General features: G+C 36.0%; 3 protein-coding genes across 4 annotated transcripts in view; 1 reads left to right on the forward strand and 2 right to left on the reverse strand.

Annotated features, from left to right (window-relative positions):
- Positions 1-4,512: 4,512 nt before the first annotated feature.
- Positions 4,513-11,303, reverse strand: LOC117116312. Of its 2 annotated transcripts, XM_033260333.1 has the most exons (5): positions 11,191-11,303; positions 10,277-10,318; positions 8,542-8,637; positions 7,316-7,435; positions 4,513-6,477 (listed from the first exon to the last, which is right to left on the reverse strand). In XM_033260333.1, exons 2-5 carry the CDS (start codon positions 10,289-10,291, stop codon positions 5,017-5,019), a joined length of 1,692 nt encoding a protein of 563 aa, XP_033116224.1. In that variant the 5' UTR covers positions 10,292-10,318; positions 11,191-11,303; the 3' UTR covers positions 4,513-5,016. The 2 variants fall into 2 exon arrangements, with proteins under 2 accessions (XP_033116224.1, XP_033116225.1); XM_033260334.1 differs by lacking the exons at positions 10,277-10,318; positions 11,191-11,303 and having other exon boundaries at positions 7,278-7,435; positions 8,542-8,570.
- A 23-nt stretch (positions 11,304-11,326) lies between these two features.
- Positions 11,327-17,361, forward strand: LOC117116314 (mitochondrial folate transporter/carrier-like). Its single transcript, XM_033260336.1, has 7 exons — positions 11,327-11,514; positions 12,123-12,273; positions 13,061-13,146; positions 13,342-13,511; positions 14,325-14,438; positions 14,855-15,000; positions 15,907-17,361. The coding sequence occupies exons 1-7, from the start codon at positions 11,403-11,405 to the stop codon at positions 16,025-16,027; spliced, it is 900 nt and encodes a 299-aa protein (XP_033116227.1). The 5' UTR covers positions 11,327-11,402; the 3' UTR covers positions 16,028-17,361.
- Positions 17,362-17,659: 298 nt separating this feature from the next.
- The window catches only part of LOC117116313 (T-complex protein 1 subunit alpha-like), a 12,302-nt gene continuing 4,838 nt past the window's right edge, over positions 17,660-25,123 (reverse strand). The window contains exons 5-12 of the mRNA XM_033260335.1: positions 23,952-24,062; positions 22,633-22,814; positions 21,340-21,466; positions 20,951-21,126; positions 20,224-20,347; positions 19,411-19,603; positions 18,742-18,905; positions 17,660-18,439 (exon numbers count right to left, since the gene is read on the reverse strand). Of these exons, the coding sequence (XP_033116226.1) occupies positions 18,232-18,439; positions 18,742-18,905; positions 19,411-19,603; positions 20,224-20,347; positions 20,951-21,126; positions 21,340-21,466; positions 22,633-22,814; positions 23,952-24,062 (1,285 nt within the window). The 3' untranslated portion in view covers positions 17,660-18,231. The remainder of the gene's footprint in view (positions 18,440-18,741; positions 18,906-19,410; positions 19,604-20,223; positions 20,348-20,950; positions 21,127-21,339; positions 21,467-22,632; positions 22,815-23,951; positions 24,063-25,123) is intronic.

Genomic DNA, 25,123 nt, shown 5'->3' on the forward strand with positions numbered 1-25,123 from the left:
GTATATATATGTATATATGTATATATATATATGTATATATGTATATATGTATATATATATGTATATATGTATATATGTATATATATATATATGTATATTTTTTTATGTAATTAAAACGGAACAGTAGAGAAAATCCGATCAGAATGACAAAATAAACTAAGCATCCACTGGAAGGAATCCCAATATTTGCAGACGGATCCGTTTCGGCCTTCCATGCCTCATCAGTGCAGCTAGGGTATAGACCCAAACGAAACGTTCGACCAGCTTAGGTAGGGCCCTAACTAGTCCCACGACCACTAATGATTACAGAGCCAAACCAAGGCAATATATATACACAGCCCAAGTGCTGTAAATAGTAAATATTCTTGTTTGCCGCAATGGAGAAAAATAGGCCCCCTGAACCCCAGGAAAAATCAATGAAAATCTGGTTTTATGTTTTAGCCACTTGCATATTTAGGCCACTTGCAATTACAGCCCTAGGCCCAAGAGCGTCGATCCGTGGTTAAAAGTGTGGTGGGGGGGGGGGGACAAAATGAAAAAAGGCCCAAGTCTTGGTCGGGTACAAGGGGCGAAGCTCCCGAGAAGCCCTGGCGTTTATAGCTTTTTAATTGACGCAATTAACATTTATTTCCTTACGAATTTTTCAAAATATCTAGTGGCAGTTTCAGTAATTTGAAATAGAGCTGGGCCCAGAGAGGGACTTTTTACAGAAGGAGAGTGCAGACCACCTCAGCCCCAACCATGGTTGGGGCTGAGGTAAAAAACTTTATGATTATGGCACCTCTAGTTGGTCGGAAATGGCACTCTCAGACTAAATTTGAATATAAATTTCATTTTTTTCCACTTCCAATTTCAAAAAAAAAAAAATTAGGGATGGTGGGCCGGCTGGGCCCCTTGAATCTGCCACTGAAATACTCATCGTAAAAAGTTTTTAAAATTATGCTTTTAGTCATAATTATGCCCGCTTATATATTTCATGCAAACTAACATTCATAAAAATAATGATTAATTAACTACTGATTAGCTTGTGACGTATTCAAAATTCGAACCATGAAAAAAAAATAAGATTAACTAAAAAAAAAAAAAAAAAATTGGTTCGTGTGGGGTTCGAACACATAACCTCCAGGTTTGCTATTCATTATCCACCATCAACTAAACTGCCTTAAAAAATAAAAAAAAATTGGTTTGTGTAAGAATCGAACACACAACCTCCAGGTTTGCTATTCATTATCCGCTATTAACTAAACTGCCTTAAAAAAAAAAAAAAAAAAAAAAATTTGGTTCGTATGGGAATTGAACACACAACCACCAGGTTTCCCGTAACATGATTGGTCTATTTTTTTCTAATTTGCATAATGATTTTTTCAAACATTTTTGTCTATTTAAAAAAAAGTGCGTAAGTTATGAAGATAGTAACAATAAAAAATCTATTATAAATTTAATTCTACATTTTTAGACAAAAAATTAACCCTCTTGGCCCACGGCCCATTTTTGACACTATTACCATGCGTATTATTAACCTGTAGTGTATATATACAAAGAATTTTTTCTAGTAGGATCAGAGTTGACTAAGTGGTACTTGGTCGCATTTATGGTTTAGGGGCCGCGGTTTACCTCCCTCCGTTTAGTCAGGCTGGATCAGGAGTAGTAAACTCGGCGATCGTGGGTTCGATTCCCACACGGGGCAAGATTTTTTTTATTTATTTTTATTTTTTGATTTTCTTTTTTTGAAGGTCGTGAGTTCGATTCTCACATGAGCCAAGTTTTTTTTTTTTTTTAAGGCAGTTTAGTTGATGATGGATAATGGATAGCAAACATGGAGGTTGTGTGTTCGATTCCAACACGAACCATTTTTTTTTTAAAGCAGTTTATTTGATGGTGGATAATGATTGTATTGTACTCGTTGATGACGTCGCGAAATAACAACAAATAACAACCTGTCATGTCCGAGCCTAGGCCGTCATGGAAGCTCACTGGCTCCTGTGCATGGGCTTCGATCCGTTGTGAAAATTGGGGGGGGGGGACGAATTGCAAAACAAGGAAGTCCTGCTTGGGGGAAGGAGCCCCTTAGGGTCCCGATGGCTGTCCAGGTGACAAAGCCCCTGGAAGCTCTGGCGTCTATCACCTTTTATAAGTCGTATGTAATTGATTTTAAGGAATGCAACTAAATTTTATTTCCACACACCATTTTCAAAATACAGTGGCGGATGCAGTGGGTGGGGGTCAGATTTCGGCCATACTATGACACTTTAAAAATACAGTGGCTAATCCAGAAATTTTAAGATTATGGCACCTGTAGTTGGCTGGAAATGGCACTCTCAGACCAGGAAACAGTTAAATTAGTAAGCCTAATTTACTGTTCCCTGCTCAGACTTAATTTGAATATAATTTTCTTTTTTCTCCACTTTAAAATTTTGATAAAAAAATTAGAGTGGGTGGGCCGGCTGGGCTTCCTTGACTCTGCCATTGAAATACTTTTTATTTTTTTTTTTTCAAAATTTATCCTGGTAGTCTTAATCATGCTCACTTAAATATTTTGTGCAAACTAACATTCATAAAAATAATGATTTATTATCTACTGAGTTTTGATGTATTCCAACCATGAAAAGCAAATCACTCCAATTCTATAGTCCAGTGGTTCTCAACTATATCGCAATAGGGGCCAAAAGTGTTCATGGAATACATTTGAAGACCCAGAAAAAGAGGTGTACTGTGCTGTGTAGCGCAATCGGGGTGCCGCAGGTGCGAGCCGAGGGAAGGTTTGGGAGGTGGTGGCCCCCTTCACGAATTAGAAATTGCTTGAAAATAGTAAGCCACTAGACGCTCATACAGGACATCTTGGCCTAAGAAAGTTAACCTTGTGTTTGGTAATGTAAAATTCAAAATGTCATAGGCCTATATCACACAATGGGTCATTGGTAATATTTCTTTGCTGTTTGCTACGATAGTTTTCGATAGTTTTTCTGATTTGATCGATTAAATCGCTACAATTTTTGGGCAATACATACAGTAGTCCTAGTCGGCAAAACAGAATAAATCTAAAAATCTAGGTCCAAGCCTAACGGAAACTATTATTTTTGGCTTGTTCTCGAGTACCGGAGACGACCATAGGCCGCCAGTTGAGAACCCCTCTTTGCATGTACAGTACTTTTAAAATCTGATGGTGTCTGGTGGTTCACGAGACTCACTTTGCAGAAAAAAATAAATTTCTGAATTTTACTCAAATTTTCATTTTGTGCACCTTAATCCAGCATTGTCAAAATCACAGTTTAATGTTATATAAGAACATGGATATTTATAACAAAAAAACAAAAAAAAAAGTCGTAAATTTTAATTTGCTAAAACTTTTTATTTTGTTGGTCAATTTTCAAGAATCAAATTGTAGTTTTTAGAATGCAAAAATTATTAAGGTTAGAAATAGTTTCTTTGTACAGTACATTTAAAATTGATCAAGAGAGGTTTTTTTCCTTTTCTCCTCTTTTTGAATTTCACTTTTGTGCAAGTAGTATTGAGACTACACTATTGTGAGTGGAAATACTGCAGTCTAAATTACGATCAAACGGGACTCTGAAGAGATTGGATGCACACAAAACATCAGTTAGCATTTTTATTTCACATAAAAGGTGATTGACTTAAATAAGTTGAAATAGACAGACCTATCCGTGTCAAAGGCTGTATAAAATAATTGTTTAATAAACTTGGCCTCTGATAACCGTTGCACCCATAAAATCGATGGAGTGGTTACTGAGATGGTTACGAAATGTACAAATAATTGCAATTTTACTTAATATTAGTCTGGAAATACGCACCTCACTTGGAACAGAGCACAAGTTCAGAGACAAAATTCATAACAGGCATTCGTAATTTTTATTCTTTCCACTCGCTTTCAATAGTGGGGTTTTAACTATAAAAGATTGGTGAAAAGTGGGGGGGACAATTGATATGATGTCTCCCCCCACTTTGAAAAGTGGGGGGGACGTGTCCCCCTGTCCCCACTGCTCGACGCCCATGCCTAGGCCCCACAGCCCTTTAATCTGGCCCTCCCCAGTAGGGGAAGGAGGTGATGTCTCCGAAAAGAGCGTAAAGTAGATGAGGCCAGGGCCATGTGCATCCCAACACTTTAAAGGGAGTGTAGACAGAACTCCCCCCACCCCCCATGGAATCTCCAAAAATTTTAAAATGTAGGGATTTGAAAGGCATTCTACTGTATTGCTAAGACCAGGGAGTTGTTAAGACGTTATTGAACATTCTCGAACAACGCCATATCAACTGGAAGGGAATAGACAGGTTGAGAGGTTCAGTCGTACGATTTTGAACATGCTAAAGACAGAAGAAAATCAGAAGTGCCACTGATGCGGCTGAGTTCACCCCACGTCATCATGTATGCTGAAAAACACTCACAGAGTTGGTGGTTGACCAAAAGGAAGCTGTAATACCAAATACAGATGATCAGATCATCATGAAACTTCAAACAATGTAGGGTTGGGTGGTCATTAAATAACCTTCTATTGCTAAGACCAGGGAGTTGTTAAGATGTTAATACAATAATATTTAATTGAAGTTTTCTCTTGATAAACCAATACAAATTCAGTAGGCTTACTTGCTACATTTCACCTATGGTTTCAGTAGCCTTGATCTTGTAAATTATGTAACAGTGTAGTGTCATCATCCATCAACATTACACCCGAATATCCGGAGGGCAGCTCAAGCGGAAGCTGACAACAGGAAGAGAGATGGCACTACTAGCCACCATGATGGATGACGACACTACACCATTATGTTATTCCCATTATGTCATTCGCATGATTAAGGATACTGAAACCGTACTGTAGGTGAAACGTCACAAGTAAGTCTAAATTTTTTATTGGTCTTTCAAAAGATAACTTCAATTAACTAATATCTTAGGTATTCTTTAAGTTTATTAGACAGAGCAAAATATCAATATAAAAATGATGGTTCCCAAAGAATATAACACTGAATAAAGTTTATAATTAAAGAACATGTACAGTATTTGCACTATGACATGTCTTCAGTATATTCCTGAAATTGAAGTAGACTTGTCTCCGGTATACATATTTCAGTAGCATCTTCATCTATTGTCTGTTCACAGGCAACCTCTTTTATAGTTTCTCTTTGTATTTGCTCAATGTTGGAATCTTCCGTATCACTATCAACAGAAACACTTGAACGATTCTTTGTGTACTTTTTTACACCCTCTGAACTTTTGGAAGATTCATCTTCATTATAATTTCCACAATATTCCACCAAAGCCAAATTATTGAATTTGTCTTTGTAAAAAAATGTTGTCACCCGTTTCTTATAATTATAATTGGATTTTAATTTTGTGTAATATCTATTCATCTTGATAATTTCATCAGGTAACGGCTGTGGATCTAATGGCTTCCAGACTCTTTTCTTCTTCATAGGTCGTGACTCAGTGCAGTACAGACCATTTTTTAAATTTACAGATTTCAAAGATCCTTGTGAAGACATAATAAATGTAGTAAAGACTGTGCTTCCCTGGCTTCCATCCCAAACTAAACCATCTGGATATGAGGCCCGTTTGTTCATACTCCGTCTCTTGAAGTTTTCATAATTGTCAATGAAGAGATATACATTGTTTTTTTCTCCAAATGGTATAAAATCATAGATAAAAGGATTTGTAGAGAACTCCTCAAAAGCTTGATCAGCGGTTAAGAATTTTCCAGGAGTTGGCAAACTCTTTGGCATATATATTTCAGTAGCTTCTTTATCTATTGTCTGTTCACATGCAACCTCTTTTACAGTTTCTCTTTGTACCTGCCCAATGCTGCCATCGTTATCATCACTCTTCCCAGGAAGGTTTGATAAATTTTTTGAGTGCATTTTTACATCTTCTGAACTTTTGAAAGATTGAGCTTCATTATAAGTTCCACAATACTCTACTAAAGCCAAATTATTAAATTTGTTTTTGTAAAAAAATGTTGTCACCCGTTTCTTATAATTATAATTGGATTTTAATTTTGTGTAATATCTATTCATCTTGATAATGTCATTGGGTGATGGCTGCGGATCTAAAGGCTTCCAGAGTCTTTTCTTCTTCCTAGGTCGTGACTCAATGCAGTACAGACCATCTTTTAAATTTACCGATTTCAAAGATCCTTGCGAAGATCTAATAAACGTACTAAAGACAGTGCTTCCCTGGCATCCATCCCAAATAAAATCATCCGGATATGAGGCATGTTTGTTCATAAGCCGTTTCTTGAAGTTTTCATAATTGTCAATGAAGAGATATAAATTATTCTTTTCTCCAAATGGTATAGAATCATAAATGGAAGGACTTGAAGAGAACTCCTCAAAAGCTTGATCAGCGGTTAAGAATTTTCCAGGAGTTGGCAAACGCTTCATCTCCATTGACCCTTGAATAAACATTGACGTTATTGACATCCTTTTCTTGTGTTTCTTCTTTGAGTCACTGTCAGAATTTTTATTTCGTTCCTGAAAGAGTAATATATTGAATGCAATGGTAACTCTAGAAATTTGTAGACAGGGAGGACAACAAGTCTAACAGGCTTCATGGATAGGTTTTCATTGATATAATTTTTGTAAACACAAACTATTATTATTCTCTTGATGAAAATTGAAGCACCTCAATTAAAATGTTAAAATTTTAATTGAGGAAATCACAAACCTAGGGGTTCCGGGCATGCCGCTGTGAGATGCCAGAAAATGACCTCTGAAACATTTTGGGCGATCAATTATTTCTCTTCCTTTTATTTGACTTTTTACTTTCCAAAAGGGGGTTCGGGGCTGGCCCAGCCCCATTTAAATCCACCACTGTATGTGGTGTACTGCACTGTTACTTTCAACGTAATCTTTACCATTTGGGTAATCACAGATGTGTTAAATATAAAAGCTCTGTCCACACTATTATTAAATCTTATGCAACAAATTTGTGTGATGTGCCCATAGATGGGCATGATGTCATCTTACACCCAAATATGGGCATATCACATTTATGTGTCACGCAAAATTTGATAGTGTGGACAGAGCTTAAGAGAATCTATTAATAGGAAGTTTTCGCCGCACGACGTTAACCTTAACGTATGACGTCATAATTTATTCATCTTGCGTTGCGGAGTACGTTAATTTCAGGATTTTATGTGCTCGAGGAACTTTTGTTACGGGTTTGCGCATGCGTATTTAGATGTGTTTACAAAAGGGGCAGAGCTATCGCATTGCATGTTGGGTACTAACGTTAAAGTTAAGGTTAACGTCGTGCGGCGAAAACTACCTAATTGGTAAAATACAACTGCAGATATTTGATTTTTCTTACTGGTTTTGAGTGTTGAGAATTTTTCAATTCAGTTGACAATATCTTATTGTTGATTCTGCTCTTCTTGTGTTTTTTCTTCTTACGCTTAGATTTCATTGAATCAGCTGATTCATCCGATTCCTAATGAAAGTAAAAATTACATTTGATTGTTATTTTCAGAACTATATACATGGTGTACAGCAAGCATTTATCCCATTTTTACAAAATCATAAAAAATCATTGAATCAATTCCTAATTTAAGAAAGAGGGTGTGGTACCAAAAACCGAAAGAAAATTTTACGAACCAGTTGGAAATTTAAACTGAACATTTGAGATTTTTTACTACCTCACATAAGGTGCCCATAAGGTGTTAGGTTAGGTTTTCAGTAAAATTTGAGATGGTCTTCTAGATGGAAGCTCTGGTTGATTTGGTATGGAATTACTATGGTAGGGTTGGATTGGATTCCAATTCTTCAGTGTGATACTACACACCAAGGATAACAGAGAGACAATCCCCTTTTCCGAAAAGTGTACTGTGTTCTTTAATGTGCATATTGACCATTCTGCACGCTGGATCAATGACTTTAACATCTCATCTGAAAGGTGCACTTTTGAACCTTGCATTTCAGCCCTACAGCGGGAAATCAAGGAGAACAGCATTGGGAATTGAAGCGGGGACCAAGCATCTCCACAGTTCAGTACACAGACAATGGTGACCAAGAGTTTAGCCGGGATTAAAGAACAATGGCATATCTAGAAGTCTTGATATGGCGGGGATGACGGGGGGACACAAAGGTGAATTGGGAGGGGGGGGGGGAGGGAACGATGTTTAAGTATGGGTGAACTAGCTCACAAAATAAGGTGATATGGGGTGATTATTTTGGTTCAAACATTTTCAATGGGGATATACAGGGGAGGGGGTGTTCCCCTTCCTGCTAGATATTCCATTATTAAACAATCACTAGAAAATTTGCAGTTTTTAATAAATGCACACATACTACCCACTACCATCATTTCTTCAATGACTAAATCAGCCTTGAAGACCAATGTTTCAATTAATTAAATTTTGTTATCAATCAATAATTAATCAACTTAAAATTCAAATGTATAATATAATCTGCTTATAAATATTTCTTCACGTATTAATGCAGAATTGGTTAGCAATCAAGCAAATATTAAATTCCATTTCACAAAATAAAGATCACAGTATTGTAGGCTCTGGCCTACTATTGTATTATCCTGTTTACCTTATGAGATCGTTTCCTACTGTTTTTTTGCAGACCAGAAGTGGAAGCTGTAGTCTTCGCAGAGATTTCCATTGCAATTGCTGTTAACTCAAAGATCTACAAAAACAAATGAATATATAAAATACAATATACTTAGTTATCACCACAATACTTTAGGCCAAAAAATATATTTCAATATTTATGTTTATTTCAATTTTGTTATTTTTTCACATAAAGTAATAAAGACATAGGCATACTGTACTCGTACGAATAAGCGCCTCTCCTAGCGTGAACATTTTCTTAAGTGCCCTGTTTAATTAGCGCTCCTCCTAATTTTAATAAGCGCCCTCTAGATGTTTATTCATTCTTTGAAACAATATCATGTGATTTTTTTCTTAGAAAGCCAATAATCCAATCAATCCCAGGACTCTGGTTGGCATGATTTGATCTGTGGAGTGGACTGACATATTCTTCTAATGTCAACTTCAAAATGAGGATGTTTTCTCCTGGACAGATGAGAAAGTATTTTTCCAACTTTCTTCTTCTTACATTTTTCTAGCCCATTTTCTTTCTTTTCCCGACAATTTGCAACTTTTAGCACTTTTTAATTTTGCAAGAAGCCCTGCAATGATGCTGCTAATTATCTCAATCGGCAGATGGTTAACAAGCATCACCACCACCAATTACATCTGCTGTTGTAACTGGCATTCTTCTCAGGAGCCATGCTCTCTGGACGATTTCTTTTCTGCACCAGAACCATTCGTATTAATCTTCGGTTTTCAGATGTCCTTATTAAATCTTTTTTCATTCAAAAAGTGCCCCTTGAATTTTCAAAGCTCCTATAAGAACTCCCAATATTCCTACATCTCCAAGCGCCCCTCAATTTCCACTTTTTTCATAATTGCCCCTCAAAATGTGCAGAAAATATTTTAAGCGAGCAGGCGCTTATTCAAGTGAGTACGGTAATTTCATAATTACTGTAGTTGTTGAATAGGCCAACATATTATGGTCAATTGAAATTATTACAGTATAGATATTTTTAATAATTGATTTATCCAATTCCAAACTTCAAATCTGACTGCAAAACCAATTCTTATTGTAGGCATCTTGCATTAAAACAGTATTCTCCTTTGTCAGTCTACACATATCATATAAATAAAATCTTTCCTAGCTATATGGATCTCGTAATCTAGTAGGCCTATCCTGTAGTTAAAGAGACATTATACTTTATACTGGACTTGATGTAACATTTTACATAATTGGATTGAATTGGATTCATTCGGTGTAAACACCAATGATATCCCACGAAAGTCTAGAAGAAGGCTTATTTCCAGTGGGGTCCTTCTGGTTGTGAATGGCCAGTACACCAGGAGACAATCCCCTACTCTTTTCCAAATTGTGTGCAGCGTTCTTTAACATGCACATGGCCATACAGTATATGCACATGGGACCAACGGCAACATTTCATCCAAAAGACGGTGTGCTTTTGTAACCAGTATTTCAGCCCTCCAGCTGAAACACAAGGAGAGGCAGCGACGGGAATTGAACTGGGGACCTAGAGATCTCCAGGGTTCAGCGCACACACAGTGGCTACCACCAGATTAGCCGACTGAGCTAAGCTGCTCTGTTTAACCATGTTTAACCAACAATACTTGGATAAATTCCTAACTTTAGATCATAAAACACCCATATTGGCCTACAACTAGTTATTTATTTTCGGAACTAAATAAATTTCTTTAAGCTTCCTATTCCTTACCTCTGCAGCATCCATATTGCATATCAATGAGTTGCAACCAGACTAAAATAGAAAGAGACAACACAAAATTAATACTAGATAGCCTATTATTATTTCAGTTTAACCCATCCACTTATAATTTCAAACTGACACACCCGGGGTGGATCCGGGGGGGGGGGGGAAACAAAAGTGGGACCGATCGAGATAACACTAACATAGCTAACATAGGGGGTCTGGCATTCCCCAGCAAAATTTTCGTTTTCTAGACGCCCAAAATCATTTTTTTCTTTTCTTTCTTTCTTGTTTTTTGACTTTCCAAAAGGGGGGGAGGGGCTAAATCCAATTGGAAGATGGTGTGCTTTCATTTCATCAAAGCACAAGCAGAGGAATTGAAACAGGACCAAAAAAATTAAATCATTATGTGGATGAAGTGGCTACCACCAGTTAGCTGCTATGGAGATGGGCTACTCTCACCAGGGAGAAATACATCTCCCTGCTCTCACAAATGCTCCATACAGCAATTTAGAACATGCATGAATAATTGAACAATTTGAAAAAGAAAGCTTGATTCTGCGGCTAGAAGTTGGCAAATTATGGATGGGAACTACTGCTACAGGTATCTATTTTCAATGCTAATTCGAATTTTAAGGAAATTTGCATATAAGAGCGGTAATTTTGAGACTGAAAAGCTTATCGAATTACAGTTCGTAGACAAGCAATGCCAAGACTCAAGAGTGATGAGCATGGGTTTTGTCGTGCCCTTCGTTGTGGCGCCCCATGACTCACTGCTCTGTATATCCGACGTATATAGGCCTAGGTTACGTAGGCCTACGGCCTATTCCTATCTATGATTGACGACTTTGACCAATCTCGACCAAAATGAAAACAACGAAGCTATTATAACATGTCATAACAATATCAGAACTTATACTCACCTGACGTTATTAAAATAGACGTGTAAATAATGAATGAACTTAAGAAACAGGAAACAGCTAAGCCTGGGCCTATCTATGCTCCTAAATAAATTCGCCCAGTTTCCAAGTCTAGCATGTTCAAAGAGGGCGACAAATCCAGCATGCAGTTTGCTTTTCCCCCATGTGGATGATGTTACGAAACGAATGTTGATGCATTTGGTGCAGCTGTGTAAATGTCTTTATTTAAGGGGCTAAATTATGAGCACTTTGTTGCCGGAATCAGTGGTGGTGTTCTTTCTACATTGGTTCTACATCCGTTTGATCTACTCAAAATTAGACTACAAGGTAAACCTAGGTTGAATTTTGTAGGCCTAGGCTAGGCAATCTAGCTGACGAGCTAGGTCTAGGCCTAGGTCCGGAGGAATAGGTCTAGCGTTCCGAGCCATGCTCGGGTTGGATAATGTTGGTAGGCCTAAGTTACTAAGCCTAGTGTGGTATGGTAGGCCTGGGTCCTGACTTTGGCCTAGTTGAGGAGCAAATGATATTATTATGCCTAGCGGATCTTCAAAAGATCTAAAACTGTAGGTGAATAACCTTATTAATAATGATGTTTTGAAAATATATAAAATAATTATTTTAAATTTTGACAAAGGGAAAAAGTAGTAGGCCTAGTAGGCCTCCTAGGAACACAATAGGCCTAGGCTTAAGCTAAGGCCTAAGTAACGACTAGGTCTAGGTAGGCTGGTTTAGTTAGTCTAGTGCGCTGAACCATGGAGATTCCATCCTAGACTTGCTTGTTTTGTTCCTTTAAGTCCCAGTCCTTGTGTCAGCTGAAGGACTGAAATGCAAGCTATATGTGGATCAAATGTGATGCATGGATGCTGAGCATGCAGCTGAATGAAGCCGAGTATTTTCAATATTGATGTATAATATTTTTAAATTTTCTATTTTAGTAAATGATGGAATGCATGTGCGACCTACATATACTGGTTTTGTTCAAGCCTTTCAATCAGTTGTGAAAACTCAAGGATTCTTTGGTTTGTACCAGGGAGTGACACCCAATATATGGGGAGCTGGAGCATCATGGGGGTTCTATTTTTTCTTGTGAGTAAAATGAAAAGTTATATTCAAAGTTTTCAGTTATATTTTGATCAGTTTATTCATATTTCAGATTTTATCTACACTAAATGATCAACCCTCATATTTGTGTTATAATTAAAGCAGGAGTTCCAAGTTGGAAGAAGTCACTTCAGGAGATCTGGTTATGAGCTTTCAGTTTCAACTTTATTCAAAGCTACAAATGCCATCAAGGGCCAATATCCGCAAAAATTACATAACACAAAAGTAAACATACATGCCTACATACAAAACATTGGAATTATTTACAAGGGACTCAGGACAGCGGATTCCAAGAAAAATGGAATAAGAGTGTTCAAAGGTTTAAAATGTTGAAATGGTAACAACTCTCATCCACTTCACACTATGGAATTTGGGGACAAGCTCCAACCCTATGAGCCCTAGTGGCTCGGAAAGGATTCGGTTTACTGGAGTATAATACTATCCATTTTACACCAAAAAGATGCATGCCTCCCTCGAATAAATGCCCCCTCAAAACCCTTCTCAACAATCAATTGTCAATCAATTGTTTGTTCAAATAAATATGGTAAATGTTTAAAGCTGTAAATCCAGGAAAAATTTAATTTAAATTAAGTTTTTCCAGATATCACCACAGATTGAATACATTTCAATATATGCAAATGTACTGTACACAATATAGTAGTGTAGCAATTTAGCATAACATACTTTTCAATCCAGTTGAAACTAGTTTAAAAAATGGAGAAAAGTTCTGAGTCATTCCTCTTAATTGCTACACTTGAATTGTTCATTCCAGTTATAATGCTATCAAAAACTATATGCAAGGGGATGAAGGAAAATCACTTGGTCCAGGACATCACATGTTAGCTGCTGCCCAATCAGGTAAGGTTACCATGCCAGGCCAGTAACAGTAACCAGTTTTATGGGAAAGGCAGTTTTCTATAGGCCAAGTTTGACTCAGAAGTGTTTCTTTAATAAACAAAGAACAATAAAAATTCATTTAAATTCATAACTATACTTCTAATTCTTGTCACTTATTTCCATGAAATTATTTAATGATATTTTTTTTCACTACAGGAGTAGTGACATTATTTATAACGAATCCAATTTGGGTGGTAAAGACACGTTTATGTCTGCAATATGATGGTGTTAGAAAGACAGGTGTTTTGGATGCAGGGGCCTACAGGGGAATGCTAGATGGTCTCCTAAAGATCTACCGTTTCGAAGGTTTAGGAGGTTTATACAAGGTAATCTTTACCTAACATTTTACTTTTACGTACAGTAACAACTCCCAATTATGAACCTCCCAATTACTAACTCTTGATTTTATGAACTCAATTTCAAAAACATTGAACATATGTAGTTGGGAAATTTTGCCTACTGTAGTTATGGACATATTATCGAAATTTAGATACTAAAAAACTTTATCAGTAGTCCTAGACCCAGAAATATATGGTCTGCACATTGTCTTGCATCGAAAAAACAATGGTTTGATTTGGTTTGTCTACATTGTATATAAGGACCCTACTGTAGATCTGGACCACTTAGACTTGTCAGATTTTTGATAAAATTATTGTAAAACATAAGAAAAGTGATCCGTAAATCTTCATCCTCTCCCATTTGTTCGAAAGTCCACAGCATCTGTCACACCGCACCTGTAATTTTGAGCAACCCATATCTTGCACTCAAGGCAAATTAATAGGTACTACGGACAATTTTTCATTTACTATGAAAATTTGAAGACATAGTTATGGAAATGCATTTTACTAACTTGAGAAGTCTGGTGTAGGCCTACCTATCCCTGTATAAATTATAATACTAGGTAGCATAAGCATAGGCCTACCTTCAGCTACCGAGATGCTGTGAAAGTTCAAACTATCTGAATTACAAATTTTCTCAATTACAAACTCTGTTCTGAAGGGAGGGTACGTACCTAACTTATTACTTGTATGCCCAGTGTACAATATACAATATATTTCTCTCTTCTCTTTTCCTTCATTGTTTTTGCAAACAAGCATTTTGAAGTCTGCAACAATAGATTATTAATATATTTCTTACAGGGACTTCTACCAGGCCTCTTTGGAGTATCCCATGGTGCTTTGCAGTTCATGGCATATGAAGAACTAAAAAAAAGTTATGCTTTATATAAAGGTCACGATGTCAATACTCTTCAAGTAAGTGTTTTTTAAGGTTCCGATACCAACACTATATAAATGATTATATTTTATTATAAGTACAGCAACTTTCAACAAGTAAGACAGTAGGACACATATGTTAATCAATTAAGATGTGTTTAAAATAGGCTACACTCTGATACAAACTGAAATCTGAGTATAAATAAGTAGGCTAATAGAGTACTTGTTGAGAGTATGAGTTAATAAGAAGTTGTATGGTTTGTTCATTAGTGAAACAATAATATGTTTTTTCAAGGGAGAAATTGTGGGCAAGTTAAGAGTAGATAAGGGGGTGTATTATTAATGGGAGGGTGATAATTCACAAAGATATTAAATAAATATGGTAATATGATGTATATATTAATAAAGAATAATAGTAAAATGAATTCAGATGAGTGTACAAATTAATTTTGTAGAACCCGCTCGAGTACATTGCTTTCGCTGCGTTATCCAAGATGTTTGCTGTGGTTACAACCTACCCATACCAGGTGGTACGGTCCAGACTTCAAGACCGCCATACCACTTACTCAGGAACTCTAGATGCAATACGTACAACATACAGGTATGAATGCCAGTGTTTTAAAATCTTATTCCATCATATTTTTTCAGTTGGCTTGTATTTAAGGAATTTAGCTATTTTTGAATGTTAAAAAGGTCTCCATGAATGATTGCCTCCCTTCTTTACAAAAGCTAAAGCCCTGACCAGCCTATCAAATTTTTTTTTTTAGTTATGATGTGCCTATATATGGTCATGATGTGGTGTTATCATGACTATATTTAGGCATGTCACATGCTTTTGTCAAACAAAATATGATATTTTGGACAGGCCTTGCAGATCTATCTTTGGATCCTTGGTTCAAATTCTGTCAAAAAGCTAGGATTTTTTTCTCCTGATAAAAACAGCTCTACTTTCTAATGCTTCATCCACACTATCTAATTGTATGCGACAAATTTGTGTAATGTGCCCATATATGGAGATGATGATGTCATATTACACCCAAATATGGGCATATCAAATTTATTTTGTCACTTACAATTTGATATTTTCAACAGAGCTTAAGAGTCATTATGAGACTTTGTTTATAAAGCATATCAGACTTGCCATCCCAAAAACCAATGTACCGTTGCTAAGTGTTAAAGTGAGTAGTTCGCATAAAAGTGTGCCAGTATTGTATAATTTAGTACAGAGAAACAGTAATACTTTGACTCACAACTTTAGCAATAGTTTGTGGATTCCAGTAAATGACTTATAATTTTAACGCTTATAATGTGGAGAATAATTATTTATATATTAAAAAGTTCATTTTCTTGTTTTGGTCACTGATGGTGGTTTTGGCATGGCAAGCCCCAAATATACAAATGAAAAGAATAGCAGATTGCTTCGGTGCTACAAAACAGTTTCCCTGGTATAGAAAAGAAATTAATTTTGTTGAAGTGTGAATGAATTTTTTTCATTTTTTCTTTTCAGAAATGAGAGTTGGAGAGGTTTTTACAAGGGAATGCTTCCCAACATACTGAGAGTCACTCCGGCTTGCTGTATAACTTTTGTAGTGTATGAGAATATGACATATTATCTTAAGAACAGATAGATAGCTGACGCAGTTAGGTAGGAATTTACAATGAAGAACATGCTGGCTACGGACAATTTTAAGGGAAAACAGAGTACCAAGGTTGGGCTTTTAAGACGATACAGATGATGGACGTCATCATATAAGGGGCTTGACATTTTAAAACCAGCAACAGCGACTAAAAAAATGGAAATTTACTTTTTAATACATTCTTATTCTCCACATTGTAAGCTTTAGAATGATGGGTAAATTACGAGTGTTATGGCTTCTTTGTACCAACAGTACATAATACTGTAACATTCTAATATGCTAAGTACTCATTTTAATATTTAGCAACAGTATTTTGGTTTTGGTATGGCAAGCCTCATATCATTCATATTTATATTCATTTTGAGTACCTTGGAGATAACAATTTTAACCCAAAAATGCGCATCATATCTTAGCAAGCTTTAATAAAATGCAATGATTGAGATAAACAATATAATATAGGTATATAATTATTCAAAGAATTTCTTCTGGTCTAATTTTATATATTTATTGCTGCATAATTGTATGGTATGTATTTTAGAATTTGAATTTCTTCACGGTACACTTTTGCATTGGATTGTAATAGCAATAATAAGGGGAGTCACATGATGAAATGTGACTTTACAATAATAAAGTAACTTTGAAGTTTGGTTTTTTGTAGAAGCATAAATACGTATTGTTATCAATGCTGCAATGTTATTATCTGGCATACCTCACAAATGTTATAATAATGTTTGGTGTTGTTTGCATTTGTTCTGTATCTAAGAGGAAAATAATCAAATCTCTGTTAGTACAATACAGGAATATTTTTTTTAAAGCTAAACCTTGAAACAGAATAATGAAGTTTTTGGCACAACCTTGAGGTTGGGATTTTGAAATCTTAGCTGTGCAAGTTGCTTGTGTTTTTAACCAAGACACTGTTTGTCTCTCTCTACCAAGGATTAAAAATGGGTACCTGCATATGGGAAGGTAAAACAGATTTGCACAATGTGGCCCAAACGAGAGAAGGGGCCTGCAAGCCTAGAGCTCCAGGTTTTGACCTTTACCTTAATGCAGAACCATGTTTGCCTGACATTTGATCATCCACAAGATGTTCAGATATTATTGGGAAAGAAAGTTGCAAAGGATTGTTAGATGTCTTGAATGTGCATGGTTTACCAAGATAGTAATACGTGCACATTGTCTTCTTAAATTAATATTAAATCATATTAATTCAATGTAAAAGTTTAAAGAATAAAAACACCTTTTATATAGACATAATTACTGCTTTAGCCATCATTTTGTAAGTCAATATTGCATCAAAAAAGAGGTTTGAGTTTAATTATGAACCATTTTCAAGATCTGAGAGAGCTAAACTGGTGTTAGCCACTGTGTGTGCACTGAACCATGGAGATCTCCAAGTCCCTGGTTTCCTTGTGTTTCAGCTGGAATGCAGTACTGTACTCTTCAGTAATGAGTAGAGATGTACTGCCCAATAACCACCAGGAGGACCCCACTGGAAATAATCTAGACTTCTGTGGGTGAAGAAAACATGAAATGACCTTGTCGTTTCATGTTTGAATCCTGGTGTGAATGATATGATTTTGAAATACAACTTTGTAGGAATAACCACAAATTAAAGGAAAATACTGTATGCAATTATTTATTTCTATAGCTCCATTGCTGGCTCCATCACAATACAAAAAAAAAACATTCACATAGCCATTTACTTAGTTGGTGGCCTGTAACAATGTTTACCAAATGCACCAAAGCTTTCTAATACACAAGCAGGTGTACACTCTACACCCTGTAACAATTGTTTTGTTTTTGCTTTATTGCAGTATTTTGTTGCCCAGCTTTTGGTACCTGTGACCTACAGGCAAAAAATTAAAGAGACCCAAAGGGAGACTTATACTAAATTCACATAAAAACATAGCAGCAGAATACATGTTATCTATTGGAGTTGAAATAATGTCAGAGCATGGATCATTACAATATTGGTTTTGATAAATTGACTAAACACAAATCACGGCACACAAATTTGGTTTACGTTTTACATACAAGCTTCCTTCAAAATCCCTGCAACATAAGGGTCCAATACAACCTAACAATCATGGAGAGAGGCATCCATTAAAAGCCATTATATTAATTTATGTGGCATATTTTTTTGCGTCCCAACTGGCCCTTTCAATTCCTCTTCAGTAATTTAATACTTTTGTTCATCCACTGAGTTCCCCAGCTCTGACTGCATCATTGTAAGACTTCTCTTTTTCTTCTGGGGCGAGTTTGATCAAGTCGTCAATACGCAGGATTGTGATAGCTGCCTCGGTAGCGAACTTGAGTGACTTAATCTTGCAAATACCAGGCTCAAAGACTCCAGCTTGTTTATTGTCCCTTACTACTCCTTCATATAAATCAAGGCCAACCCTGAAAATAAATTAACATATCCAACTAGTGACATCCTTATTTGCATAATGAAAAATATCACATGTACAGAGTTCAAAAAGAACAAAGGCCATAACAAAAGTCTTATTATTTGTTAGGTGGCATGCATCTCTCTGCGTCCACAAGTGTTGTAATGAAGATCTTGGCATGTGCACTAATTTGCCAAAAATAAAATTTAATTTTTATTCGAAATCATCATTATTGGCGGCAGGTTTGCTAAACAAGGTACAAAAAAGTTTTGCCGTAATATTGCAGAAATAGCATTGTAGATGGTATGTTCTTACCACTTGAGGTGAGCTTTATCAGCCTTCACTTGGGACAGGTTGTGGTAGGCCCTCAGCTTAGCCACCAGGTCAATGGAATCTTTAGCAGCATTCACTGCCAGGATCTTGGGTATCACCAGTAAAGAATTGGCAAACTCTGCAATCGCCAACTGCTCACGAGAACTCTACAATAAAATACAAGTAATTAATAACCAAATATTAATGTAAACCTCGCTTCAATATCTGCTTAATTGGCAAATAAAACATAAGCTAGATTCTAAAAGGATGTGTCTTGTCAGGAGCCCTTTGACGAATTGGCAATTGGCACATCGGTTGAACTCCCAACTTTGAGGTCAGGGGTTCAAAAATCTCACTGTCCAAGTCACTTGTGTCCCTGGGCAAGACACTTTAATCTATGTTTGTCTCTCTCTACCCTGGAGTATAAATAGGTACCTGATAGGATGTTGTGGCATTAATTGTAGTAGTTTTGTGCGCTGAGTACACACGCACAACTAGGTATATTCCTCAGTGAGCAGAGAAGGTTGTACTTTGTGCTGGTTTGCCATTGCATGCTATTTAGTGATCAGGAGAAATAATGCTCAGTGCCTTTTTTCATTAATTTGGAATTGGCACTATATAAATCTTTAGCATTATTATTAGCATAAATACTAAACAAAACATGAAGATTACCAGTGAGGTCGCCAGGTTCTCCAAGTAAATAGAAAGAGCAGCCTCGACAGCTCCTCCTCCTGGTACCACAGTCTTGCTTTCCAGCACTCTTTTTATAACACACAATGCATCATGGACTGACCTCTCCATCTCATCGCACTGGAAGTCATTGGCTCCTCGCAGGATGACGGATGCCGCACTTTTTACTTTGGGTCTAATAAATGAACAAAGGTCACAGCCCAACTCTATAAGCAATTTTGCTGGTTTTTGGGAAGGGTACAATAGCATTTAATAATTTTCATGTGAAAATTGAGTGATTTTTGCACCCCAAGTTTCAAATCCCTGACATCTAATTGACCCAATTATCAGATTTGCCACAAAGACATAAAACCTTCTTTTTGATAGAGAGTGTTCACACACAATTTGATATTAAAACTTTCATTACCTAATCATTTTTAGAGCTGGGAAAAATTTGTTAACAAGCTACTGTTTTTGCACAGGAACAAGCATTTGATGTTTAGGAAACTCGGTCTCATCACAAAGTAGAGTTGGTATTTATTTTATTTAGTTAGTTTTTTTTTTGTTAGAGAATGCAGGACAAAGAAAAACCTATAAGGCCCTGCAAAGGAGCAATTAAAAGTTAGGCTAGAGAGGTTAAACGGAGCTTGTTGATGAGATTTTGAAAGTCTTGAGGTTAAAGGATGAAAGGAAACAAGAAGATGGGCGAGAACTCCAGAGAATCAAAGTTAGAATGAGTAAGTAAGATTTGAACACAGGACTCTGGTTTGGAAGGTAAGCACAATGACCATCAACCCAATACAAAGGCAAACTTACGATTTGATTAGGATAAGTTCATCATCGCAGACTCTCTCCTGGACAACGGCTTCAGCATGGCCTAGCATGCTGGCATCAAAGCTCTCCTCGCCTTCCAAATTAGCTAAGGTTACCAACAATTGTGCTGAAGAAGAGAAGACAATTTAAATAGGATATAAAACCCATCAATCATAATAGTTGTGATGGGTATACCATTGTATAGAGCGCCCTCTGGAGCCAAAAAAGGGAAAAAGTTTGAATAAATAGCGGATGAGAAAACTGTTGGAACTGGGGTGTCTTGTTTGTACTTATATTGTTTGTTGTGAGAAGCTGTATCAGAACCAGACTATTAACATTTTTCAGAAACATGAAATTATGAAAATATATTATGCAAATATTATGAAAGTATAACATATACATCATTAAATACAGGTTTTTATAATGTGCCAAATATCAAAGATATTGTTTGCCTCTGCTAAATCCAGAAACGGATTTAGGGAGGGCGAATTGGGAACCTTTCCCACCTACTAGTTTTGCAACTGCCGCCTTTTATTTTTTAACAGAAAAAAAACCAAAATGGCATATAAATACTAAAGGTTTCGTAACTGCATGTACAAAACATGAATCATACCATTATTGAATCCATATATCTGTATAATTACATTTAGGCCTATTAAGGAATTGATGCCCCTTATTCCAAAAATTCTGGATCCACCCCGAAATCTAATTTATCTTTGATACTACATACCTCCAGTTGCTTTAGCTATCCTCTTCAGATCCTGTTTCCTGCACCGCCTGACAGCCATTGCACCAGACTCTACAAAATACTTTAGACAAAGGTCATCGATACCCCCAGTGGTAAGGATGACATTAGCCCCGGCACCGACAATCTTCTGAATACGTTCTTTAGTGATGTCAGATTCCCTACAGAAAAAATAAGTTTGTTTTCAATTAACCAAGCTGATACTTTATAATGCCTTTATCATTATTTTTATTATACGCAGCAAAGGATCATGGGTAAACATCTGTGTTCTGGTCTCTTATACACATCTAGATGTGTATAAGAGACAGAGGTTGTACTTTGTGCTGGTTTGCCATTGTTAAAAGGCTTAAAGAGCTTCAGAAGAGTAAACCAACCTCTGTCTGATAGCATCTAATTTCTCAGGATCTTCAACAATAACATGAACCCCTAGATGCATTTTTGCTTTCTGAAGACTGAAGTCTAGACATGCAATCTTAGCATTCTGAACCTGCTTCTTCATGGCTGTATATACAAAGTAGGGAAGAGTAATGGTATTAGAATAAAACTTTTAATAATGTATTATAAAAATAGGCTCCTGATAAGAGTTCCTGCAGAAATCAATGCTATGTGTAAAGGCCAACTCAGACAGCGTCTTACGACGCAGCCCGACAGTATTAAGCCATCGTAAGAAATATTAAACATGTTTAATATTCTACGACATGACTGCCCCCAATGCAAACCATCGCGTCTGCATTTAACTCACACAGAAGCGCTGCGACAACAAATCGCTTCGGGCTGCATCATACAGCGCTGTCTGAGTTGGCCTTAAGTTCAAAAGGGTACTTTGGTATGCTGTCAAATGAAATGAACCGTAACACATTCCATTTTATAGAAAAATTCCACTACCACAGCACTGTGCAAGTGCAGTATACTAACAAATTCATGAATATTATTAAAAAACATGGAAATGCCAGTTTGTTTAAAGAAACACCCGATGAAGCCAGCATATACTGCTGACGAAAGCTTGTGTATTAAATAACTGAAGTTAGTCAGTCTATACGGTGCTACCAGTGTTTTTATTTCATTAAAAAATTAAATGTCAGAATATTAATATTTGAAATCAAATACCGAAAGGTCCACTGATTAATCTCAGATAAGATAGTATAATACATACTCCAAGTATGGAAATACATCATAATGATGATGACATAATTAATGTCGAAATATTGAATGCCGACGCGATGGCATGCATTTCGATACTTGGAGTATGTATTAAACTATCTTATCTGAAATCAAATATGTAACAGCAATCGTTTCATTTCTTTCATACACAATCTCAAAAGCCTTGAGAGATTCCATGAACTTATTCCATATCACTATAACCCATTAAATCAATAACAGCTGCTAATAAGAATCAACAAATACATGGATGTTAATAATGTAGTCTGTAATTGAGGTACATGTATTGTATAAACTGTCTATTACCAATTTTCAAGTGAGAACACCCCTCTAACTGTTGTATGGTTTTTTTGAATGTGCAATAAAAAAATACTTCAAATAACAAATTTATATTATATAATATAACAATATATTATATAACAATTCTGTTTATTTTTTAAGCAATGCTAATCCTAACCTAAAAGGAAGAATAAAATCTTGAACTGCAAAAAGGAATTAATTTGAATTACCTTGCGAGGCCACAGTACAGTTGAGAGCATATCCATTGATTAGCTTACTCTCAGTACTGCTGCGGCCATGCGCCTTCAAGATATTAATAGCCTTGATTGGGTACCGTACACTACCCTTCGCATCTGTGGTTTTAATAGCCATCGTTGCATCCACCAGTAAATTAGCCCAGAAATCTGAATCCCTACAGGTCACAAAATAACAATTAAGTTAGTATGGAACACTCAAAATAAAGTAAAACACACTACTGGGGTGTATTACTTTGGCCTTTACAGTAATTAACTTATGTAAAAATCAATTAACTTCCTTCATAGCTGGAATAAAGACAAAGTCCCTTTATAGAGCTTCAAATGCTTAAAAGGAAATGCTCCTCAATATTTGTCTTCAAAATTTACCTTTAACAATACTACCCATTCTTAAGGCACACGTAGCCAAACCCATAACAGCCTGGTTCTTCCAATGTATAATATTGGACAGGGAAAAAGAACTTTTTTATATCGATCATCCAAAAGCTAGAATGAACTACCACACAAATTAAAAATTAATTTTGAAGAGATGTCGACTTCTTCATTCCAAAACCATTAAAAATAATATTTTCCAAATTTTATTTAAATAATTTATTCTTTGTTTTATTTCTACTGTATATGTTTCTCTTCACTGTACCACTTTGAAAATCAGTACTATAGTACTGAAAGTGCCTACAGTATAAAGAAAGATTAAATAAATAAATAATAAATATTGGAGTTTTTATTGATTTTAAAGCTCTGTCCCCACTATCAAATTCTATGCGACAAATTTATTTGATTTTTAACTTGTAATTTACAAGCAATTTGTCCCCTAGGCCACGATATGTGGAATTTTAAAATAAAATTGAATTGAAATTGAACTGATGTGCCCATTTATGTGCATGATGATGTCATATTACACCCAAATATGGGCATATCACATTTTTTGTCACATAAAATTTGATAGTGTGGACAGAGCTTAAGTCAATGGACCCTTTCAAAGTGTCAATCAAACCTGACAGCTGACCAATCAGAACACGGCTAGGAATACCGCGTGCTTGTCTAACAAGCACACATGTCCCACAAATGCACGTGTTTGCGTATGTTTTAACACTGTCGTTTTGTGGGACCTTAGCAACAATATCCAAGGGGCGGGGCTTAGCATAAAGCTCCATTTGTAAATCTATTAACCGGGGATGTGATAATATAGGATATCTTCTTGGACCGCTGTTACCAAGTAAATATTTACACCATCTCAGTAATTAAAATATAAAATAATTACAACAAAATAAACTACAATATATATTAAAACTTACCTTCCAATTAATTTTGATGACATGGCGGTCTTGGCAGCATTGATGACACTTTCTCTTCCAAGATCTTCTGTACTAATAGTGAGATGCTCTTGAATGTATTTACAGGCTTCCCTTTATTAAATAAAAAGCATAGTTACTAAGACATAATGAAGTCTTATAAAATTCACCCCTTCATAAAGCTCTGTCCAAACTATCAAACTATTATTTTACAGAAACATGTGACATGCCTAAATATGGTCATGATGACATCACAATCATGACCATGTATAGGCATATCATGTCTACATATGGACATACAAATTGTTTTTGACAAAGAAAATTAGATAGTCAGTCTGAACAGGGCTTTTGCCACCTTATATGAACATGTCACCACACCAATAATAATCCTTCACACTTCCCACACATTACAATAATGTTAACAACAATAATAATAATAATAATAACAATAATAATAATAATAATAATAATAATAATAATAATAATAATAATAATAATAAGATAAAAGCGCACAAATCTACTGCAGTAGTGCTCAAGGCGCTACAGGAAGGAACAAAAAATTACCATGAAACTAAAGCTACAAGAAAAAAAAAACCACACCATCCAGCCCACGGATTTCACATCGGCAATCGTCGACCATATTGCCGAGCCAGAATTGCTACAGGACGGCAATTTTTTGCCAACCTAGGCCTAGATTTCTTTGCTTCAAAAACTGCTTGGAAAGTAAAAAACAGGCTATAACAGACACTAAATTTAATGTACGTCGTCAAACCAAGGAAATTGGTGGTTCATAAAACAGATTTCTTTGTACAATAACTATTTTAATAGGCATGTAGTAAATACGATTTGTGTACAATCGTCTTGTCTTTCTCGCCTAGTCATTTCGTAGGCTAGGCCTAGGTAGGAATGACGCTAGTCAGCCAAGGCCTACAACATCGCCCAATTGAAGCCACGTGGGCCGCATAGATTGTAATGCTTCTAAATCTATTATTTGTCTTCATTTTACAGTATTATTATATTTAAAATGTTGTTTATTATCTAAAAATAACAAAATTCAACATATTTTAGGCCTAATCCTACCGTCTGTTTAAATAAACGCAATCACGATCGCATCGTGACTTCACTACCGACAAGTACTGTACATGTGTGGAAAATCCCTGATAGATCATTCTGGG

The sequence above is a fragment of the Anneissia japonica genome, unplaced genomic scaffold (genome assembly GCF_011630105.1).
Source record: "Anneissia japonica isolate Jap-2015-1 unplaced genomic scaffold, ASM1163010v1 scaffold287602_len1038180_cov171, whole genome shotgun sequence".
In the NCBI taxonomy this organism is placed as follows: Eukaryota; Metazoa; Echinodermata; class Crinoidea; order Comatulida; family Comatulidae; genus Anneissia; species Anneissia japonica.